General features: G+C 44.2%; 1 protein-coding gene across 3 annotated transcripts in view; it reads left to right on the forward strand.

Moving 5' to 3' along the window:
- Positions 1 to 25,014, forward strand: part of MTCL1 (microtubule crosslinking factor 1) — a 178,492-nt gene that overhangs the window by 47,207 nt on the left and 106,271 nt on the right. For all 3 annotated transcript variants that reach the window (XM_044293234.1, XM_044293235.1, XM_044293236.1), the window contains exon 3: positions 6,405 to 6,563. In XM_044293234.1, the coding sequence (XP_044149169.1) occupies positions 6,405 to 6,563 (159 nt within the window). The remainder of the gene's footprint in view (positions 1 to 6,404; positions 6,564 to 25,014) is intronic.

Here is a 25,014-nt window from a genome sequence, read left to right on the forward strand (position 1 = left end):
CAGCCTTCAATAATTCCATATTGTACAATAAATGAATCCTCCAGTGCAAACCTAAAAATTATTATACATAACACATGTATAGTCAACATATCTGTTTCCTATCCCTAATTGGTTCCCTTGCAAGTTGGCCATCACCATCAGACTTCTGCATGCAGAGCCCAATAAGAAAGTCTAAGACTCCACTGATCTCAGATGGACACAGTATCTGGTCCATCCGACCGCAGTGAAAGGAGGAGTGTCTTACACTTTCCAACACTGCTCTGGGTAAGCCTGAGATGGTAGTGACCATATTGAAAGGTGTCCAAAGGGGGACCAGAATGGGGGAATGGTGGGCACTAGGTATCTTGACTGTACATGTGTCATGTAAATTTTAGGTTTCCACTGGATGGTCGCTTTAGTAAAAGTCATAAAATTGGATCCAGTCATAATTTAGCTAAGTTTATTTCTGAGTAAGCTACATGACATGCAATATGGCCACCATGTAAGTCTGCTTGACTTTGTAGAAGTACTTCCACTGGTCTCTCACTGCTGCTTATGTAAGACGCTTTCTGAAAAAAAAAAAAAAATCTTTATGAAATGGAAAAAAAGTGGAAATAGTTTTTGTTTTATAAACCCTTTAATATAGCAAGGAAGGTACTTGGAACGAGAAATTGAAATGTTTCAGCCTTGACATGCTTAATTTGAAAGGGGCTCATTAGGGTATGGTTCTCCTGAATTTCCCTTTTTATTTCAGTCAATTTTTGTGTCCATTAATTAAAAATGTCAACTGCCAGATTCCCACAGCTAAACAAAGCCTTCAGTTCTGGCCCAGGTCCGACCATGCTAGGATCATATACTGGATGCTTAATTACTTTAGTTAGGACTCTCACAGCAAATAAACATTGGAGTGCTTCCTGTCAGCTATAAAAAGACTTCCTAGGAACCGGGAGATAGCCAGCTAAGACACATTTTGTACAGAATTGTAGCTCATTAGACACTAGGTCCAGAATTAGACTTAAGTGCCAAGTCCCCTACTGAGCAAGGAGCTTTATTATATCAAGATCGTGAATATTCTTTTTTACACTTCATTTATGAGATCAGTTATTGGTAAAAAAAAATTCCTGTGTGAATTCCAAGGGGGAAATTTATCCAAACTGGTGTAAAGGAAAATTCGCTTAGTTTCCCGTAGCAACCAATCAGATTCCACTTTACATTTTTCAAAGAAGCTCTGAAAAATGAAAGGTGGAATCTGATCGGTTGCTATGCGCAACTAAGCCAGTTTTCCTTTACACCAGTTTTGATAAATCTCCCCCTAAGTCTTTTTCAAAGCAGTCAGTTTTATGTTGCCCCTCTGCACATCAAGTGAAAGGGGTTCTCTGAGAATGAAGAAAATGAAAATACTTACACATTACGTTATTATAAACATATTCCCAATCACCTTTTAATTGTTTATTATCCCTCGTTTTGTCTAGGAAGCAATCGTTAGGAGAAATAAAATGGTCGCCGTCTTATTGGTACACACAAAACCTGTCCTAATCACGGAGCACAAGTTACTTCAGAACATTGAGCTGCAGACCTGCTTCATCCTCCTCTCTGCTCAACTTGTCAGGGATTATAATCCTGAATACAGTTTAATATGATCTTCAGCTGAATCTCTGTGGAAATGGAGTTCATGAGGAGACATAAAGCACAGAGAGATAGAGAGGACGGACTGTGGTAATGTGGGTCTGTGGTAATGACTGCATACAAGTGCTGCTGCTCATTAGCCACATCCTCAGCTTTCTCTTTGTACTTCATGTCTCCTCATGAACTCCATTCCCACAGAGATTCATTGTGTCATCTGTATTCAGGATCATAATCCCTGACAAGTAGGAGAGGAGGATGAGGCAGCTCTTTACCTCAGTGTTGTGGAGTAACCGGTCCTTCTGTGTGATTAGGACAGGTTTTGTGTGCACTAATAGGACCGCGGCCATTTTATTTTCCCTGATTGTTCCCCAGACAAAATGAGTCATTATAACTAATAAAAAGGTTATTAGTAATTAGTAATGTTATTTTCTCAATTCCAGGAGAACCCCTTTAAGTACCATACGGAAATGCATCTAACACATCCAGCCAATATTTCCATTGTCCGATGGTGATTTCACTGTTGATATACTATGCTAATTCCAGCTCGAAGTGTTTATTGCCTATTTGGCAATTATAGTGTCACTCATGTCTTAAATGGCAGGTAGCATTCAGGCAGAAAACCTAAGTGACCTTCTCAGAAACTGTGTAAAGACCTATCATCCTGTAGCCAAATCATATCCTGATTGTGCCATACATGAGCCTTTTACCTGTAGGGCCCAGAGACCTTAGGAGAGTATCACCATGGTAGCTTGTGGTTCTCTATTGTTGTGACCGGCAGATGCATCTCTAGGTCCTGTACAATTTCAGGTCCCTAGGCATGAGTCTTAGCACCTTGATGGATGGAGTTGTGTTCAATGTCCACTAATTCTAGGAAAGTTTGTACCTGGCACAACCATTCTCCAGGGTTACTCCTAAGTTACTCCTCAACCTCGCTCTTAGACTGCTTTGCTGGGGCAACCATGTGTGTTCATTAAAGGTACTTTAGGGAGCATGGAGTAGATTAATATATAGTTTTTGGTAAAACACTCAGAGCGTATAATGTTTTAATTTCTATCATTGCTCATTTATTGAAATGAATGGGAACAGCTCTGCAGGTACAAATTCTGTCCACCACACATTGGATGGAGCTGTGTAGTTCTGATGAGAGTTCTGGTGCCAGAGCTACTAGGAAACAGCCGATCAGCAGTGGTGCAGGGTGGCGGACCCCCACTCTTCTGATATTGATGGCTTATCTGATAGGCCATCAATATATAAAATCTGGACAACCCCTTTAAATTTAGCACAGCAATTGGAGCAGTGAATAGAGAAGCTCTGGATCCACGTTAAGTACCAGGCTGGTTCTAGCTTTGTTAGAAAGATATTGTCATGTACTACATGATTGTAACAAGGAAGAGCAGGCACACCACTTTCTGGAAAATGAGTGGACTACTGGAAATACTCTAATGAGATTATTATAAAAGTTTTATTCTGAGATATCATACATAAAAATGGCCAGTAAATTACTCTAAAATACATTAAAAATAAAATTGATAAAAATTATCACATAAAAGTCAAGGTTGGTATGTAGTATCCTGAAATAATGTCTTCTGAGTTGAAGAGAAAGTTACTTGTCAGTATTAGTCTGTCTCCATGAGACTCTTACCACTCAGCAGTGGCGATATTCTTGGCATGTGGTATACATGCACGGAGCAGTGTAGTCTCCAAGACGCGGGACTCCGTGCGCTGAGCGCCAAATACTGGATCAATTATAACAGGCACACAGCCCGAAAGACGCACTCAAAGTGACTGATGCACAGCAATGAAAAACTGCAATCACATGAGCGCAGGACGCAGGACGCTGGACGCTGGATTCACAGGGCGTGCTCTCAATCAGGTGATGATATGCAAATGAGTCAGATGTTCTGATCAGCTGGTACAAGTCGCCCAATCCCGTGGTTCACAGGTCCTTGTACCAAAGGTGATCTGTTCCGATCAGCTGGTATGAATCGTCCAGTCCTGTAGTTCACAGGTCCTTGTATCAAGGATAAGTCCAGGTCCTATATTGCGTAAATGGCTGTGTTCAAATAAGAGTTGTTTACAGGATAATACTTTTGATCCACAAAGTCTTCTGTACTTGGGGTCCGGACCAGTACTGGATGTAGGAATTGCGTAGTCGGCTAGACGCGTTTCGAGGCTACCTGCCTCTTCCTCAGTAGCTACCAGACTGCGCTCTTCCAAACATTATATAGGGTACATCATTAAAATCATTAGTAAAACCTGAGATCAGCTAGGAACATTTAAAACATGGCATGGATTCTAAAACGATACCAAATATGTAACAAAGTGTCAAATCTCATACTATGTCCCACAGAATATATATATTATTCTCTTGTGATATTCACAATCGCACAAATATAATAAAATAAAATACTAAAAAGTTTCTTTCATAATATTATTGTAATAATAATAGGTCTCAATGCACACATGCGTTACCTGTGCGTTTTTTGTTCTCATATATCTTAGTAAAAATTTTTAATAAAAATGTTATATATCTCTTTAACCAAAGTACCTATAAGGATATTTATAAGATGTTTTTCTAAAATTCATAAAATTTTTATCCTATATTTGATATGTAACTTCATGTATTATATATTTCATTTCAACAAGAAATGAAATATATAATACATGAAGTTACATATCAAATATAGGATAAAAATTTTATGAATTTTAGAAAAACATCTTATAAATATCCTTATAGGTACTTTGGTTAAAGAGATATATAACATTTTTATTAAATTTTTTTACTAAGATATATGAGAACAAAAAACGCACAGGTAACGCATGTGTGCACTGAGACCTATTATTATTACAATAATATTATGAAAGAAACTTTTTAGTATTTTATTTTATTATATTTGTGCGATTGTGAATATCACAAGAGAATAATATATATATTCTGTGGGACATAGTATGAGATTTGACACTTTGTTACATATTTGGTATCGTTTTAGAATCCATGCCATGTTTTAAATGTTCCTAGCTGATCTCAGGTTTTACTAATGATTTTAATGATGTACCCTATATAATGTTTGGAAGAGCGCAGTCTGGTAGCTACTGAGGAAGAGGCAGGTAGCCTTGAAACGCGTCTAGCCGACTACGCAATTCCTACATCCAGTACTGGTCCGGACCCCAAGTACAGAAGACTTTGTGGATCAAAAGTATTATCCTGTAAACAACTCTTATTTGAACACAGCCATTTACGCAATATAGGACCTGGACTTATCCTTGATACAAGGACCTGTGAACTACAGGACTGGACGATTCATACCAGCTGATCGGAACAGATCACCTTTGGTACAAGGACCTGTGAACCACGGGATTGGGCGACTTGTACCAGCTGATCAGAACATCTGACTCATTTGCATATCATCACCTGATTGAGAGCACGCCCTGTGAATCCAGCGTCCAGCGTCCTGCGTCCTGCGCTCATGTGATTGCAGTTTTTCATTGCTGTGCATCAGTCACTTTGAGTGCGTCTTTCGGGCTGTGTGCCTGTTATAATTGATCCAGTATTTGGCGCTCAGCGCACGGAGTCCCGCGTCTTGGAGACTACACTGCTCCGTGCATGTATACCACATGCCAAGAATATCGCCACTGCTGAGTGGTAAGAGTCTCATGGAGACAGACTAATACTGACAAGTAACTTTCTCTTCAACTCAGAAGACATTATTTCAGGATACTACATACCAACCTTGACCTTTATGTGATAATTTTTATCAATTTTATTTTTAATGTATTTTAGAGTAATTTACTGGCCATTTTTATGTATGATATCTCAGAATAAAACTTTTATAATAATCTCATTAGAGTATTTCCAGTAGTCCACTCATTTTCCAGAAAGTGGTGTGCCTGCTCTTCCTTGTTACAATTTTGCACTTTACAATTGGGTGAGTGACCCAATCAGCAGCGAACCCACTGTTATCTGTTCATCTAGAGTGTTGAGCCTCCCTAATTTCACTGTATTTTACAATGTACTACATGATGTCTGAGTTTTACATTAATCATGAGATAGCTCCTTTAAGAGGATCTGTAAACAGTAGCAAAGGCTTCTATTACCTTTCATGATTTTAACTGGCTCTGTAATATAAAACTTGTTGTAGACAGTAGGAGGTAGGATAAAGTGGTTACTAATTTAATCGGGCTTTGGGCAACGCTTGATGTGCACAATGTGAACCACTCATTCTCTATGGGGCAGGAATGGATGTGGACAGCACACAGTGTGCTATCCGCATTTCCGGAGCGCGCCACCGATCTTCCGGTCCGCGGCTCCAGAAAAAAATATAACATGTCCTATTCTTGTCCGCAATTGCGGACAAGAATAGGCAGTTCTATGGGGGTGCCGTCCAGGTGTATTGCGGATCCACAATACACTACGGACATGTGAATGGGCCCTAGGGTTTTAAAAAGTGCCCTCTACCCTCAGTCCCTAAAATCAAGCGATCTTGTTATGCCTGTGTGTATAATATCCATGTATGTATGTGTGGTTGTGTCATACCTTGTCAGTGGCACCCTAGGCAGTTACCTACTCTGTTTTTCCCCGTCCTAGCCCTGAATATACGTTTCAAGGCGCAAGTGCTTGTTTGTTTATGTAGCTGTGGTATTGTTTTTTTCCTTTTTCTGGAATAATTTTTGATTCATGCCAGAATTGTTCAACCCACATTGTGGCATCCAGAGCACATGGGGCCAGAGACTTAACGCCTGCTGAATACTCTACAGGCCTCTGATTGATTGATTTCTCATCTCTTCCCCCGTGTTACTAGGTAGCCAAAGATGTATCTGTCAGATTGCACCATGAGCTGGAAAATGTGGAAGAGAAGCGAATTAAAGCAGAAGATGAAAATGAAATGTTGCGTCAGCAAATCATTGAAATGGAGGTGGCCAAACAGGCTTTACACAACGAGCTGGAAAGAGCAAAAGAGGTAAGAGCTTCCCGTCCTGTGGAGAAATGTATTCAGGAGGCCTGTGTTGGGCTAGGTTCACACTGAGTGTTTTGGGCAAGGATTTTGATGAGGATTCCTTGCCAAGAGCTCATGCAGAACCTCCCTGCATGTTAAACCATACAACGCCTTTTTTCCGGTTTTAAAAACTGCACCACAACAAAAAGAAGTGTCCTGTGCATTCTTGACCCCGATTCCGCATTGAATTCATTCATAATGGCAAGGAATTAAATTCCTTGCCAAAACCGCATTAAAAAACACATCGGGGGAAAAAATGCATGGAATAAAACCTGATGATAGCCTCATAGGACAATCGCTAATAAAACAGATATTTGAATTCTTCTGTACCCCTGTGACAACATTTTTGCTAAATTGAAAGTTTCAGTGCTGGATGCCTCGTTTTAATTACCTTCTTAGGAGCTGGTGATACAAATGTCACGTTGTCATTAGTTGCATGTGTTGACAGAATTACTCTCTGTTGTAAATTTCTGTGACAACCAATATGGCTGCACCACTTACTGTCACTTTCACAACAATTCTCACCACAACTACATAGAAAATTATATCTTTAAAGGGGTTGTCCAAGTGTTTAACACCGATGACCTATCCTCACTGTACATCATCAATATGTGACTGGTGGGGGTCTAACTCCTGGCACCCCCGCTGATCAGCTGTTTTAAGTGGCCACTCTGGTGAGCGCCGTGGCCTCTGTGCAGTTTACTAAGCACAATGTCGTCCATTGTACAGTGGCTGTTCTTGGTACTGCAGCTCAGCACAATTAGTTTAAATGGGACTGAGCTGTGCATAGGCCATGTGACCGGTGGATGTGGTGTCACTGGCCTAAGAAGGGGGCACTCAAGGAGTGCCACGGCCTCTTCAAACAGCTGATCAGCAGGGGTGGCAAGAATTAGACCCCCACCGATCAAATACTGAGGATCGGTCATCAGTATTAAAGGGGTTCTCAGACTCTCCTGAGGATAGGTCATAAACATCAGATCGACGGGGGTCCAACACCAGGCACCCCAGGCAATCAGTTGTATGAGGAGACAGCGCGCGCAGTGTGCACGAACAGTCTCCCTTCTCTCTTCCTGTTCGCCGCTGCTTTGCCATAGACTGCAACAGTGAACAGGAAGAGAGAAGGGTGACGGCACGTGATAACTGCGTGCGCAATCTCCTCATACAGCTGATCGATGGGAGGGCTGGGTGTCAAACCCCCACCGATCTGATATTGGTGACCTATCCTGAGGATAGGAAGAACGGACCGGCACTCGCTGTTAGTATATAATCTTGTGATTTATTGTCACATTCCAGTGACGGTGTTTCGGCATACAATCTGCCTTTATCAAACTGTTACAGTTCGATAAAGGCAGATTGTATGCCAAAACGCCATCACTGGAAGGTGACAATAAATCACAAGATTATATACCAACAGCGAGTGCCGGTCCGTTCTTCCTTTGATCTACATGGGACGCCTGCGCTGGGACACGCGCACCGCCACTCTATCTCCCGTAGTGCCGATCGATATATTGTACACACTATCCCGAGGATAGGTCATCAATATAGGAGAGCCCGGAGAACCCCTTTAAACACTGGGACAATTAACAGCAATGTAATTCAGGGTTTTGTAAATGCTTTGTATAAACTAGTAAATCTTTGGATTTGTAAAATGGTAAATCCCTGGATTTGTTGGATAATGTTGCAATGCTTGTAGCCATCTAAGTTTTGTGAAGATTTTAGTTGACCAGCTTAGGTTGCTTCACATGTGATGTTTTTCACATTTTGTTTTTGCCATGATTTCTACAAAACCAAGGAACTGTGAATGTGCACTCTACTTTCAACATCTTGCATTCAGTGTGGATTTGCTGCGAATTTCACCCTCTTTAAAAATTCATACTGCAGGTCAGTTTGTCCTAAGGTATGTCCCGCAGCATGTGGAGGCAATGGGACAGATGGATGGTTCTTGCAGAAACTTGTGACCTGAACCATTGACTTTTAGGTACCTGCACACATTGTTTGTGACTTTTTTGACAAATCTTATGTCTGCCAGCCCTGTGCTCTGGTGAAACCTCACGCCGTTCAGCATTCGCGCCTGCAGGGCTGGCAAACAGATGTGAGAGCTGCCTGGCCCTGTCAATCAGGACTTGGAGGGAGGCGACAAAGGTGGGAGAACGGAGTCTCTAGGAGCAGGGACAACGCCCCCTCCCCCCGCTCCTAGAAGCTAATTAGCATATCGCTAATGTCAACTAGCTTAATAGGGTTAAATCTGGTGACAGAATCCCTTTAACAAACAGAAAATCTGCAACAAACCCCACACAGATAAGGGTACTTTCACACTAGCGTTTCTCTTTTCCAGCACTGAGTTCCGTCAAAATGGCTCAATGCCGGACAATAACTGATCAGGCATATCCCCATGCATTCTGAATGGAGAGTAATCCGTCCAGGATGCATCAGGATGTCTTCAGTTCAGTCATTTTGACTGATCAGGCAAAAGATAAAACCGCAGCATGCTACGGATCCGGCATTTTTTTCCATAGGAATGTATTGGTGCCGGGTCCGGCATTCAAAACACCGGAATTCCGGATCTGTCCTTCCAGTCTGCGCATGCGCAGACCGAAAAAAAGGTGATTAAAAATAAATGCCGGATCTGTTTTGCCGGATGACACTAGAAAGACTGATCTGGCATTTCAATGCAGTTTTCTGACTGATCAGACATTTTTAAGACTGATCAGGATCCTAATCAGTCTTACAAATGCCATCAGTTGGCATACGTTTTGCCGGCGACAGAACTGCTTGCCGGATCACTCTGCCGCAAGTGTGAATGTAGCATAACGCACCTAAACCACGATAAACAGTGCAGTTTTCAGTGCCGTTTTTGGTGAAGATTTCTTCTGCATGCAAATCTGCACCATGTACAGCCACCCTTGCTACTTGCACATGTTGCAGATTACACGTGTTTTTTCCATGCAGATTCTCGTGCGGAAAAAACCTTGCATAATACAGTACCAAAACGTGTATGAGATCAGACAAATGTCATGTACACTTTGGTACGAAAATTTACCTGCTGTGTGGATTTTGGATTCGGCTGCATGTCAGTTCTTTTGCGGTTCTTTTGTACAGATTTCACTCTTTTCAATACTAGGGTGAGATCAGCGCAAAACCTCATCAAATCCCCACCGAAAACCGCAAGTAATCAGCTCGAATGTCCAAGAATTTTCAGGACAGACCGTGTGCAGGTGCCCTTTGAGGGTAATTGTCCGGTGTGGATGACGGTAGGATGATCCATTTCGAAAGGGCCCAAGTAGATTCCTGAATCTTAACCAGAGTCTTCTCCCACCAGACAGCCCAGGATTATTATGCAGCACTGCCAGATTGCAGCCACACGACAGGAGGTTATCAATGGTCGTATCTTGCAGCTGCCGCCGCTAAGAGAGCCATGTAGACTCGCCTTAACCCCTTAGTGACCACACACTTTTTTTTTAAAGCCCATGAAATCCTAATGGGAAACATTAACTGCCCCTAGTGACTCACCTCTGCAAAATCACCCTTAATACTATAAAATAGTCTTTATTTATAACCATACTATACCTAGAAGAAGAATTCTAAAAATGGCTCCAATTAACCCTTAAATTGCTTCAGCGCAGAGGGTATCAAATACCAACATGAAATGCAGGTATTTGATAAATCTCCCCCTAAGACTTGACAGATGAACCATACATATGTAATTATAATCCGTTACCCACAGACTAGAATGACTTTGCATGACTTTTTTCTTTATTATTAGCCTTCTACGTAGTAATCATTAAGTCGGCGTCTACATACGTAGAAGATAAAGCATAGCTTTCCGTCTTTGTGTGGTTATCAATAGGAAGCAGAGAAAATATATGGCTCTGGCCTTTTCCTTGCAGCATTGTCTTGCAGTAATACCCAGCTGCTAGAAGTTACTTTGTGCTTCTTTGTGTCCGCCGCATGCTGTTTATATTGCCAAGAAGCTTTCAGACAGTTGCCTGGCTGGGCATCACAGAGGGTTGGGGCGACCCGGGTGAAGAGCACAGCGCTGCAGGAGGATTAGGCGCAGGGGAGCAGCTGCACTGGGATTTGCCGTGAATAGTTTAAATGGTTTTGTTAAAAGAGTGAATGGATCAGGGCTGGCGTGAAGAGAAAAGGAGGAGAGGGTGTTGTCTCCACAGCTGACAGCCCTCATTAGTTCTAATGGAAACAGACGGCCTCGGTGACTTGACATGTCAAGAACGTTCACTGCACATTAAACTAACCAGCAATAATTTACCAGTTTCCCACAAAATATACGGTTTCATGTCGTACTTGTATAATGTTATTTTCAAGAAAGTATTACGGGGTTAGTCAACATTCTCCCAAATGTATTTCAGTAACAGCACATCCTTTTAGGACATGGCATTTAAAGAGCACCTATAAGCAGGGCCAACCCCATTAAACCAGGCATACTGACTTGATCCCGCTGATTAAAATGATTCCCGTCTTGTGCAAATCGGTTGTGGAGTTCCCCATAAAAATAATGTTATCCTTCATGCAAATGCACCGAGAAGCATGACCAGCACTGGAAAGCTGAAGAGCTGAGGTGCACCGAGGAGCTAGACCGCCCCCTCAGTGCACCGAGAAGCATGACCAGCACTGGAAAGCTGAAGAGCTGAGGTGCCCCGAGGAGCTAGGCCGCCCCCTTAGTGCACGAGAAGCATGACCAGCACTGGAAAGCTGAAGAGCTGAGGTGCACCGAGGAGCTAGGCCGCCCCCTCAGTGCACAGAGAAGCATGACCAGCACTGGAAAGCTGAAGAGCTGAGGTGCCCCGAGGAGCTAGGCCGCCCCCTCAGTGCACAGAGAAGCATGACCAGCACTGGAAAGCTGAAGAGCTGAGGTGCACCGAGGAGCTAGGCCGCCCCCTCAGTGCACCGAGAAGCATGACCAGCACTGGAAAGCTGAAGAGCTGAGGTGCCCTGAGGAGCTAGGCCGCCCCCTCAGTGCACCGAGAAGCATGACCAGCACTGGAAAGCTGAAGAGCTGAGGTGCACCGAGGAGCTAGGCTGCCCCCTCAGTGCACTGAAGCCCTCATTTCCATATAGAAGAAAAGTATTTTTTCTTGGAAATGCCACGACTGATTTCATTTTCACATTTTCATTTTAATCAGCTGAATCAATCTTACCAGGGTGTTTGCCTAGTTTAAAAGGGTGGATGCTGCTCATACATGCCTTTTGAAAGGGGTTGTCCGAGTAATTTAAAAACTTGGACAACCCATGCAAATGTCTTAAAATAATGAATGTATACTCACCTATTTTGTCCTTTGGTTCTTCGAGTGCTGTGCTCCGGTCCTCCCACTGTTGACGCTTAAACTCGGACAACCCCTTTAAGCATGCATGATTATTGTGCATGCTAAATTACATTGCGATATCACATGTAGTATTAGCCTTATGGGATCTTTTGACATTGCTTATGTATGTGCGATGTCATGCATCTACGATTTTACAATGGCAAAAAAAAAAACTTTAGACATCAAGTTTAAGTCCCTCTCCCTAGAACCAACAAACAGCTCACTGATCATATATGAAATTGTGCTGCAACCTTGCATGAAATTGTAGCGCAGCAAAGCATGGGCACTATGGAGGCCCATCCTTAGGCTGAGTTCACACAGGGGCGAGATTTCCGCGCGGGTGCAATGCGTGAGGTGAACGCATTGCACCCGCACTGAATCCGAACCCATTCATTTCTATGGGGCTGTGCACATGAGCGGTGATTTTCACGCATCACTTATGCGTTGCGTGAAAATCGCAGCATGTTCTATATTGTGCGTTTATCACCAACACAGGCCCCATAGGGGTGAATGGGGCTGAGTGAAAATCGCAAGCATCCGCAAGCAAGTGCGGATGCGGTGCGATTTTCACGCATGGTTGCTAGGTGACAGTCTATTCACTGTATTATTTTCCCTTATAACATGGTTATAAGGGAAAATAATTACATCTACAAAACACCGAACCCAAACCTGAACTTCAGTGAAGAAGTTCGGGTCTGAGTACCACAGTCAGTTTTTTATCACACCGCGTGCAAAACGCATTGCACCCTCACGATAAAAACTGAACAACGGAACTCAATCGCAGTCAAAACTGACTGCAATTGGGTACCTACTCGCACGGGTTTGCCGCAATACATCCGGGACGCATCCTGAACAAATCCGTCACACCCGTGTGAACCCAGCCTTAGATGTGATTTTACTACAGAACAGTGCCTATGGGAATAACACACTTAACCCTGTGTAGTGAGGCTGCAAAGGCATGTCAGCAAAAATGAGGGGAAAGATGGAAAGGAGTATGGCTGCAGAGTTTGTTCCCTATGTGACCATGGAGACGCACGGTTCTGCATTGGAACTGTAGGCACAAAATAATAAGAGATTGTTAAAGAGGACCTTTCACCACTCCCAACGTGCCTGTTTTAATTGCATTCCCCATGTAATAACTGTAACAGCGACCTCTGTGCGGCACTGTTCCCCCACTCATCACCGTGGTCCCAGGCGCCGTGCTCATCTGTAAACTCTACTTCCAGCCTCTGTTGCAGCTCTGGACTCTGCCTGTGCGGTTGGTACTACCTATGTGGATTCCGCTCCACAACTTCCATTTAACCTGGACTCTGCTTGTACTCGGCACAGATGTGGCAGTACGCATCACTCCCTGGGCAGGACTGGGTCATGTCATGTGATCTCGTTAACCTACCCTGGCTCTCCTGCAGGTATTTAAGTGGCTCAGCCCTTTACCCAGACGCCGCAGAGTCAAGGTCCTAATCTTGTGCTAAGAGCTTGCTTACCACTCGTGTTCCTGACTTCATACTTCATTCCTGGACTTCGTTTATCGTCTGATCCCTGCCTGCTTGCATCGTCTCTCCTGTTGCCGACCCGGATTGCCTGACCTTGTTCCTGTGCCGCTTGCCCTGACCCATTGCTTGTTCTGACTATGTCTCTTCCTCTGGTTCCTGTCTTGTTGCTCCTGATAACGACCCTGCCTGTCTGACCATGTCTGTACTGTCGGTACCTTCGCAGGTACCTCCTGGTCTGCCTGGATCAGCTGCCACTGACTGGTTTACGCTCTGGAGTAGCCCCTGGCAATTACCGACGGTCAAGCCTATCCTCACCATTTGAGGGTCTAGTGAAATCCGGGTAGTTGCTTAGTTACTCCCCTCCAGATTATTGCTAGTCAGTGGCACAGTGGGTTCACTTCCGCTGATCTGTGACAATAACAATTCTGGAGAATCTATTCTTAAGTCTCTATGTTGTTCTGTTCCTTTATTATTTTAACTAGAAGTTATGAATTAATTGCTAGCAGTCTGCAATAAGGGTACCGAGGGGTGTTAACCAGTTGAGGGGGGTGTCCCTGCACAGTCTGACTCTATCTAGTTGATGCTGCCATTGTCAGACTGTATAGGTACACAGCCCCAACTGGTTACTTCCCCTCTGTACCCTTACTGCAGACTGCTAGCAATTAATTCATAACTTCTAGTAGAAATAATAGAGGAATGGCACAACATACAGACATAAGACTAGATGTTCCAGAATTGTTATTACATGGGGAATGCATGAAGCTATTAAAACAGGCATGTCAGGAGTGGTGAAACGTTCTCTTTATTGTAGATGATTTGATTTATTTTTGCCACATGCATTCCTCTTTGTTAATAGGGGTATTCCAGCCGAAACATTCCTCAACCATCCCCATGATAAATGGTAGATTGATGGCAGTTTTCTACGATGCCTACTGATTGCTAGATGGGGGCACCCCAGTCACTAACCCAGGCTTCTTCACCATACAACTTTATTGGAGTCATGGAAACAGCATCGGATAGATCCTCGTTGTAAGGGCTGTTTACTAGGTGAATGTATTTAGCTGTACATAAATAATGTTTGTCTTCCACATAATTCGTATCGTTATGACGTGTTCATTTACATTCTTCTCCATGCGGTACAGCCTTGCCTTGTTGATGCAGGCAGGAGATTTACGCCACAGCTTAGAGCATACCCTTTCTTGTATCACTTTGCCTTTTTTTATAACATAGAGCACTTGAAGGTCTTGTCATTTCACATTATCAACATCTAATGCTAAATGCCAGGGAGCTGGCTGAGCAGGAGGTGCAGCAGAATTCCACTGTAGTCTTCTTGGCAGGAGCAGATTGTGTGATCTCCCCTCCTGCTTGCAGAATGGAAATAAGACCGTCAGTGGGGAAATGTTTTACAGCGTTATTATACTGCACTTTAATAACATTTATACACATGAAGAGCCAACGTGAAAGAGTCGTTCATTACAGATAGTGTCTGCCTGCTGAGAATGAAGAATACAGGAATGCACTGCAAATCCTAATCCACTAAGTGGTGGGGCAGTGACGTCATATCTACTGAGATTACAGGTTTCTCTAGTTTTTTTTTTACCGCCTTCTGTGCACTGTGCGTATGGAAGGAGGATATGTGAATAGCAAGGAAGACTGGGACAGATAGTAATGTAATAGAGTGTAATATTTAGACAGTGTAAATTTAGATCAGACAGTCGGAAGTTGCGCCAGATGTAAGGTGTGTAAGGCAGGTTTCACATGCATCCTGTCATCCGGCTCGGTTCCCCTCTGGCGTTATCTGCACCACTGAAATCAGAACTGATCCCATAGTTTTCTAAGGGGTCACTCACAAATATTTGGCACATTACTCATGATGCCATATGTCAAATAGTGCAGGATAGAAAAATGCTGCATGCTACTTTTATCTGTCCGGTGCCGTCCCACTATGGAAGGCGTACCTGGGCACTACAGTGTAGAACACATGTTGTGTCTGGTTCCTGGCCTAAAATAACTGCCCGTGCACAACTGAGAAGCGGGCCTTACATCTTACAAGAAATAAGCCTTTTCTAACTTTTTTCAATAGCATTCAGCCAAAAGCAGTTGAAGGTGTGCGAGTATCTTTAGTATTTGAACGGCTTCCTTTAAAAGGGAAGTTTAGAAAGTTGATTGCCTTACATTGGATTTAGTCAAGCCCTCCAGTTATTGAGGAATTTAGAAGGAAAGGAAACACGATGTTAGCGTATGAGAAAATGGTGTTTAGGAAAAGATGATATCTGCAAAAATTTGAAAAATTGTGGGGTCGTTGGAGGTCTAGAACTGAATAAAATAGGTGAAGTCCATTGAGTGCTGAAGTGGGGGGTGGGGGCAGTTGGGTGGGAAGGGTATGTTGCGGTTACACTTACATTGTATGGTTGCCTGCTGTATCATAATCATCAGTGGTATTAATTTGTATGTCAAACTATGGGACATGATACGCTTATATTTATAACAATTAGGGCTGAAAAGATTATTCAAATAACTCGATTAAATCGAGTCAAAAAATTCATCGATGCAGTTTCCCTGCATCGAGTAATCGTTACATCACATGAGCACGGAGCGGGAGTGAAATTAAGCATCTCACTCACCGCTTCCCTGTCCTCCAGAGGCCAGAGAGGCAGGACTGAGCCGGCCGGCACAGCGGAGGGAGGAGGGGGGAGGAGGGAGTCCCTCCCTCCCCACTGTGCGCGGCTGCCGCTGAACACCAATGAGGACAGAGGAGGAGGGGAGGGACTGTGGCCACTGCGCCACCAATGAATGTGCCGGCCATATCCCACAGGGTCCCCCTCCCCCCCCCATCATTGGTGGCAGTTTGCAGTTCCGATCGGTTACCATGGCAGCCAGGAGTCACGCTACTGAAGTCCTGGCTGCCATGGTATGTTAGTGAGCAGAGAGCAGCGCATTATACTCACGTGCGCTGTGGCCGCCGGTCGCTCCTTCTTCTGTCTGTGCGGCGGATTGCTAATGCTTACAGCATTAGCAATGCGCCGCACAGACCTATGAGAAGGAGCGACCGGCGGCCACAGCGCACGTGAGTATAATGCACTGCTCACTAACATACCATGGCAGCCAGGACTTCAGTAGCGTGGCTCCTGGCTGCCATGGTAACCGATCGGAGCCCCAGCATTACACTGCTGGGGCTCCGATCGAAACTGCAAACTGCCACCAATGATGGGGGGGGGACTCTGTGGCCACTGCCACCAATGATTAATACTGGGGAGGGGGGGGGGGGTTGCGTTACCAGAGGGGGCAGATCAGAGGCTGGGGGCAGGCAGATCAGAGGCCTCCAAGGTGCTTTCATTAACCTCTTCAAACCAATAACTTTATACATGCCCATTGGGTTTGGAGGGGTTAATGGAAGCACCTTGGCATTAGGCATGTATAAAGTTATTAACCCCTTCAAACCAATAACTTTATACATACCTAATGCCAAGGTGCTTCCATTAACCCCTCCAAACCAATAACTTTATACATGCCTAATGCCAAGGTGTTTCCATTAACCCCTTCAAACCAATAACTTTATACATGCCTAATTACGTACGTTATTTTAAGTAGCTTTTTCTTATTAGATTACTCGATGATTTGAGAAATATAATCGTTAGAATACTCGATTACAAAAATATTCGTTTACTGCAGCCCTAATAACAATGTTACATTGTTGTATTTTATTACAATAAAAATGATCTGATTTATAAAAGGGAAGTGTAGAGACAATGCATCAGTGCCTGTCAGGAGAATATTGCCCTTGGTTTATTCACAGACGATGCAGTCATAGAGAAAAATGTAGAATATGAATTTCTCCATTGCCGTGTATCTTAGTTTTCAGCTTGTTTATTAAATTAAAGCTTCATTCATTCTTGTGCTCTCTAAGATCTATAGTATATTCATTTGTTGATTACCCATCTAAAATGATATTGCACCTATGAACCAGTAAAGAAAGCATAGGGAACATGATTCCATAAAAAAAGGTTTTGGTGAGCAAAAACCGTATTACGTATTGCCACATATGGTGTTTGCAGACGAAAGCCTTTTTTTTTAGAGATGGAGCATTGTTCCCTACGTTTTCTTTACTAGAGGAGACAGGTTTTGGAGACAGGTTTTGGACAGATGGCCTTAAGTTCTCTTACAAAATGTCTTGATAAACTTGGGAATTCATTTTTCCTTCGATGATGGCAATCCGTCCAGGCCCTGACGCAGCAAAGCAGCCCCAAACCATGATGCCATCTGTCCACCAGCTGAAGCTCAGCAGAAGATGGGTGTCTCAACAGGACAACGACCCAAAGAAGTAAATCAACAACAGAATGCTTAAACAGAAGAAAATACTCCTTTTGGAGTGGCCCAGTCAGAGTCCTGACCTCAACCCGATTGAGATGCTGTGGCATGACCTCAAGAAAGCGATTCACACCAGACATCCCAAGAATATTGCTGAACTGAAACAGTTCTGTAAAGAGGAATGGTCAAGAATTACTCCTGACCGTTGTGCACGTCTGATCTGCAACTGCAGGAAATGTTTGGTTGACGTTATTGCTGCCAAAGGAGGTTCAACCAGTTATTAAATCCAAGGGTTCACATACTTTTTCCACCTGCACTGTGAATGTTTACATGGTGTGTTTAATAAAAACATAGTAACATTTAATTCTTTGTGTGTTTTTAGTTTAAGCAGACTGTGATTGTCTATTGCTGTGACTTAGGGCTCTTTCACACTTGCGTTCTTCTGTTCCGGCATAGAGTTCCTTCGTCGGGGCTCTATGCCGGAAGAATTCTGATCAGGATTATTCCCATGCATTCTGAATGGAGAGAAATCCGTTCAGGATGTCTTCAGTTCAGGACCGGAACGTTTTTTGGCCGGAGAAAATACCGCAGCATGCTGCGCTTTTTGCTCCGGCCAAAAATCCTGAACACTTGCCGCAAGGCCCGATCCGGAATTAATGCCCATTGAAAGGCATTAATCCGGATCCGGCCTTAAGCTAAACGTCGTTTCGGCGCATTACCGGATCCGACGTTTAGCTTTTTCTGAATGGTTACCATGGCTGCCAGGACGCTAAAGTCCTGTTTGCCATGGTAAAGTGTAGTGGGGAGCAGTATACTTACCGTTCGTGCGGCTCCCGGGGCGCTTCAGAGTGACGTCAGGGCGCCCCACGCGCATGGATGACGTGATCGCATGGATCACGTCATCCATGCGCATGGGGCGCTCTGACATCATTCTGGAGCGCCCGGGAGCCGCGCGGACGGTTTGTATACTGCTCCCCCGCTCCGCACTACTACTATGGCAACCAGGACTTTAATAGCGTCCTGGCTGCCATAGTAACACTGAACGCATTTTGAAGACTGATCCGTCTTCAAATGCTTTCAGTTCACTTGCGTTTTTCCGGATCCGGCGTGTAATTCCGGAAAATGGAGTACACGACGGATCCGGACAATGCAAGTGTGAAAGAGGCCTTAGATGAAGATCAGATCACATTTTATGACCAATTTGTGCAGAAATCCATATCATTCCAAAGGGTTCACATTTTTTTTCTTGCAAAAATAAATAAATATATATATATATATATATATGTGTGTGTGTATATATATAAAGTAAGAGCAGCACACTATATCAAGCGATATGTGAGGAAAAGCACGGTAGCACTCGTAGCACAAAAAATTGTGATTTATTCAACCCAGTGTCGGCAACGTTTCAACTGCTTGTTGCAGCCTTTTTCAAGCCATACAGACATGTGCAGTAATGTGGTATATAAAGAGGTGTGTTCAATTACATCCATGATCATACAGTTAATACAATAAATAATCCAACAGATAGATAAAAAGCATATACAAATATATAAATAATCCAGTGATGAGCGAATGACATAATCCAAATGTGTACAATTCATATAATATAAGCCAGTGTATTTCATATACTACCATAAAAACATTAAAGACCCATAATTAATAAATAGATAATTCAGGTGAACATGATATAAACAATTAAAAATCAAAGAACAATCTCACATGGTGCAATGGACGACAGGACCGCCATGGTGTACACACTGGGCCAATGCGCATGCGCGGGACTTCGATCCAAACGCAATGCCGACATCTTGCGTGAAACGCGATCATGCGTTGCACTGAACTTCCGCGAGAAATGTAATTTCGTGTTACAGCTGCGAGACCATAACAAAGATGTACGACTTTCTCCACCATCGTCACTGCGCATGATAATGCCCATTTTACAAGCGTCACCCAAGGGCGTCACATAATATAGAGACACATATTCCAAAAAGGTGCGAAATTCCAATATTACTAGGAACCTTCCCTCAGCCTAGGATGTGTGTCACACCGGTGTCAATGCATCAGCAATGGCACCACTGTGTCAGGTTCCCGACAGGGCACCTCCACATTTACTGTGGTACACAACAGTCGTTACCCATCACAACTATCATTGGCCAAACTTGAGCTGCTGCTACTATAGGATAAATTTCTAGCAACGGTGAAGATTTTAGGGCTTCCTCGTCTCACGATATTTCTGGTGGCCAAGGACCTGCGAACTACTGTCTGTCAAAGATTGCTGCAAAGCCGCTGGAAGCTGCTGCATTCGAGAAAACAGTGGGAGAAGCAGGACTCCATTGCCGAACGAACAAGGAAACGCCATTCTATTGGGACAAAAATCTATCCCACATTGCCAGGTCGGCTAAGGCTTCTGAATCAAAATGAATGGGAGAGTCCTGTTCGGCGGCCGTGAGAAGTAACCTGGAAATGGCCCTGCTTTGGGGCATGACTCTCGTGGCAAAGTTATACATGCCTAATAAGGACTGAAAATCTGCCTTGGTGAGGGTATTAGATGATACTGATTTGCTAACTTTTCTTCCGGAAGCCTTGCTTCCATCTTGACGGAATCCAGAACTATGCCCAGGAATGTGACTGCCGTGGAAGGACCCTCTGTTTTTGAATCTGCGACTGGAACGTTAAGTTTTGAGATAAGTTGCAGTAGGGACGCTAGCCTGTTGGGCTCATGACCTGGTTCTTCTATCAAAAGAAAGTCCTCTAGATAATGAATAACCATTGGGCAGTGGCAATGGTTAACCAAAATCCAGTGCTTGTTCGAACTGGTCGAACAACCATGGACTACTTTTGGATCCGAAAGTCAACCTGTTTGCGAAGTAATATTTATTCATCCATTTGATACCATAAAATTTCCAAAGCTGTGCCTGGACAGGCAGCAGCTTGAAGGAATCGGCGATGTCTACTTTTGTTAACCATGCGCCTCTTCCTGCCAGCAGGATCAACTGGGTAGCTTCATTTACTGAGGAATAGTGCATGGAAAACTCTTCGGATGGAATCAAAGAGTTAAGACTGGGTATGTGAGAACTGTGAGGAGCTGAAAGGTCGTAAATTAAGCGTTTTTTATTAGGAAATGTATTTGTAACAATTTGTATAGTACGAACCCTCCAGTAGTCAAAAGGAACTGTAGAAAAGGACCAATGAGAAAGCCCTTTTGGAGCTCGGACTAAAGCAGGGTACTTACAGAATCAGGATCCCTTACTGCAGACAGAAGATTATCTCCCTCCCAGGTGGACTGAGGCAGGGCTACGAGCCCCGTGTGAAAACCCCCTGTGAGGCCGGAAACCAAAAATTGGACAAAGGAAGGATCTTGGTGATCCAGCAGAAGGGAAGAAGGGATGCTAACAGCTCTACATTGACCCCGACTCGTCAGTAATGCTTTGAAGATTTTTGAGGGCAGGTGGTTTGGGGTGGGCACTGAAGCAAACTGAGCAGACATGGAGAGCTCAACACTTGTTATAATTGCAAACTTCGAGATTATAGTTATTACAGATTTGCCTAGCAAAACTATCGGTCTACCCAATTTATCCACTGCTGGAGACTGCCTTTGGAGGCCGGATGGACCAGGGACGTGCCTATCTTGAGAAGCAGAAGCTAAATTGGGGCACCAATCAGACGAATGGAGAATGGACTGGCAAGATGCGCAGGAAGGAGCCTTGAGACCTGCGAAGTGCCGGCAGAAAAGCTCCATATCTAATACGGCCCAGTTGGTGACATGCCTAAACTGAGCTAGGGCGGCGGCGGCTTTGGCTGAGAAGGAGCGGTGGTAGTCGTAGAAAGCGAAACCACCATACTTGCCACATGCCACGGGTAGAGATAAATGTCCGGTTCCTCCCGTCTCTCTGGCTGGGCAGGGCAAACAATGTCCCTGAAGATACTGAAAGTCATAGGAATTCTGGTATAGACAGTTTCTTATTTAGATGGGAGTCTTTAGACTTGAGGATTAGGGACACATCACCGCAGGCAATTGTCTTATTCTCCATGATATCGTGGGTGGCGATAAGTATGGAGGCTAGATTGACATCCTTCCCTTCCAAAATATCCTTCCTAATATTCTCGGGGATGAAATGGGAAGGTGCGATGTCAGGGGTACTGGGAACCCTACCTGGGGAGGGGCAGCGGGAAGTAGAGGGGACTGAAACGGGTGGGACTGGAGTAGCGGCCGTGGAGGTTCAGGATTCGACAGCAAGCAGCCGAGACTGCATATCTGATACTGCGCTGGAGATGCTGTTAATGGATACGTGCAACTGTTGCAGGGAGAGTTGGATAGTGGACATGGACACTTGATCCTCAGCAGGAGCTGATGTGCTGGTAACTAAAAGTCTATATAGTTCAGCCTTCCAAGCAAAGGCCGGATGGCGAATGCCTCGATGGTTTAGTTCCGCAATTAACTTAGGTACGATCCAGCTTCACAGGGACATGCAGCTAGCATGATTGAAGGGTTGAGATTCCGGAACTGAGACAGCATCTTCGATATCAGATAAGTGCGACATGACTGCAACTGTGAAGCAAGAAAAAATTAAGCCTAGGCGTGACCTCGAACGAACCAGTGCAACCCCGAAATGTGCAATAGAATAGAAGATGAATTGGTTTGATAGCTGAGAACAGACGGTAGCGAGCCCACAAGACTGTGGGAGAACGACTCGGTAGGACGTGGAAGTAAGAAAATTAAGGCGATGAGAGGGAAGTGACCGGCTGTTGGGTGCACTGTTACCTGAGTCGAGATTAGCTGAAACCTGGAGAAAAAACACGAATGCAAATAACTATAGAAGGAATTGAATGACGGGACCTTGCGATGACATGATTAAAAAAGCGAGTGGAGCAAACCTGATTGGCGTAAACACGAGTACAGGCAACAATGTAATAGACAATGGAACTTGAATAATGACCTGCCGTGCGGAGGCCTGGTTGTGATATGAGCTATGTGGCCTGGGTGATGGACCAGGCTAATGACCTAGAAGCGTAAACCTGGCCGTATGGCAGGTTAGCCCTGAGCAAATTTGTACTACGTGTCCCGAGTAACGTGACAGGAGGTTAACATTTACAAACGTGACCTGGCCGACGTGGCAGGTTGGCCCTTATCAATTTGAGCTACATGGCCTGAGACAGGCAGTAGATATTAACAAACATAACCTGGCCGACGTGGCAGGTTGACCCTAAAAGAATTGTACTACGTGGCCTGAGTAATGTGGCAGGCGGTAGATGTTACCAAACGTGACCTGGCCGGCGTGGCAGGTTGGCCCTGATCAATTTGAGCTACGTGGCCTTAGTAACGTGACAGGCGGTAGATGTTAACAAATGTAAACCTGGCCGACGTGGCAGGCTGATCCCAAACGAAAATGAACTATGGCGGGTAACCCTAGAAGCAAAAAAATTAAATGACCTGTTGGGCATAATAAAATACATAAAATAAAACACAAACCTGTGAATGCTGAAGGTATAAGCATGAAATAAACGTGAATCTTGAGCAGAACAAGCCGAGACGAGGACCGTGCCTTTGACCTAGACAGAAAGCAAGGAGATAATCGTTGAACCTGGTGAAGACGACTGTGAGGGCCGTAAGAGCTGAAAGCAACAGGCAAGGCATAGGCAAACATATTAGAACGTGCTAGCCTAAAACACGTGAAAAACTTAACAAAAATGAGCTCCAACAAGTCTCTCTCTCCAACCTCTGCCGGCGGCAAGGGAAGAGAGAGGGATCCTGATTCAAAGTATGCCAGTATCTCCTGTCTGCTTGCAAGTTTTGCCTTCATTTTCTTCCATAAGCATATAAAGGGTTAAATTACCCTTAGCAATGCATAGGATGATATGGGTGTGGATTTGCCACGAATTCATTTGCTACAAAATCTTCAGCAAAAATTCTTACTATATATGACCATCCACATGTCCTGGTTATATTAGTTTTTCTTTTGCCCAATTTTCCTAAATTGCTGAAAAACCGTGAGTTGGAATAGACCCTTTGTTTAGAGTTGGCAGATATTCACAAAAAGTCGTCCAAGTGAACTGGAATAGCTGTATATTATTCGCACAGTTAGCGCTGAGGTCACGTAGCCTGGGACGCAAGCTCAGTTGCCGGGGAAACAGGACGCCCAAGAGGCGAAGCTGAGAGCTCGCGGCCCACGTGACCTTGCAATGCCGGCGGGAGGAGATGCGACCGGAGCTGGCCTGGCAGCGGGTGGCCAAGAGGGGGGCAGCGAAAGGAAGCATGGGAGGGGGGCAGACTTACCCAGGATGCCGGTAAACTTGCGCTGCCCAAGATGAAACCCTGTCGGGGCCCTGCTTACCCGAAGGCGTGCCATGAGCGAGAGGACGTGTTGCTTGAGGTGAGGAAACTGCACCGGAAGCGCACACACAAGCAGCATGCACCCCCTGGGGGTATATATATATATATATATATATATATGCCCCTCCAACAAATGCAGGCTGAGAAAACTCAGCCTTCTAATTTGTATATGCTTTTTCTCTATCTTTTAGATTATTTATTGTATTAATTGTATGATCATGGATGTAATTGAACACAGCTCTTTATATACCACATTACTGCACATGTCTGTATGGCTTGCGAAAGACTGCAACAAGCAGTTGAAATGTTGCTGACACTGGGTTGAATAAATCAGTTTTTTGTGCTACGTTGGAGTGCTACCATGCTTTTGTTCATATATATATATATATATATATATATATATTATATATTTAGTGGGGATTCGTTCTGGTAGTTAGGACTAGCGGTTGCAGTATAGAGGCAAAGTACACAGTTCTTGAATCAAACAGCAGTGTTTATTCACACATTGGTGTATAACAAAATGCAGATAAGGTGTGTCACAAAACGCAGGTTGCTTGGTGTTTGTTCACACACAAGGAAAGTCCATAAAAACCCCTTTCTCCTGGGTGTTAATTCACACCCTGTTAGAAGTTCAGCCTCATCAAGTCCATAGGTGGCCATTCCAGCCCGGCTCAAACCTCAAATCCCAGCACAGCCCTCAGTTCACAGCACACAGACTCCTGAGCTCCACTGTCAGAGGGAGGTAAAGCCACACACCTGGCAATGCTGGCTGTTTTTTATGCCTGGCAAAACCCGGCCTGGAACATGGGGAGTAGTCACCCACCCAGCACTTTGACTACTCTCAGTAAGAGCCGTCCCGGATCAGCTATGACAGCCATGCTAAATCTCAAGGTGTCAATTAGCAATAGCTGCTGCTAACACATATAACCAAATCTTTTCTTTGGTTGTATGTATATATAGTA

Source organism: Bufo gargarizans, chromosome 5, assembly GCF_014858855.1.
Source record: "Bufo gargarizans isolate SCDJY-AF-19 chromosome 5, ASM1485885v1, whole genome shotgun sequence".
NCBI classification, from domain to species: Eukaryota; Metazoa; Chordata; class Amphibia; order Anura; family Bufonidae; genus Bufo; species Bufo gargarizans.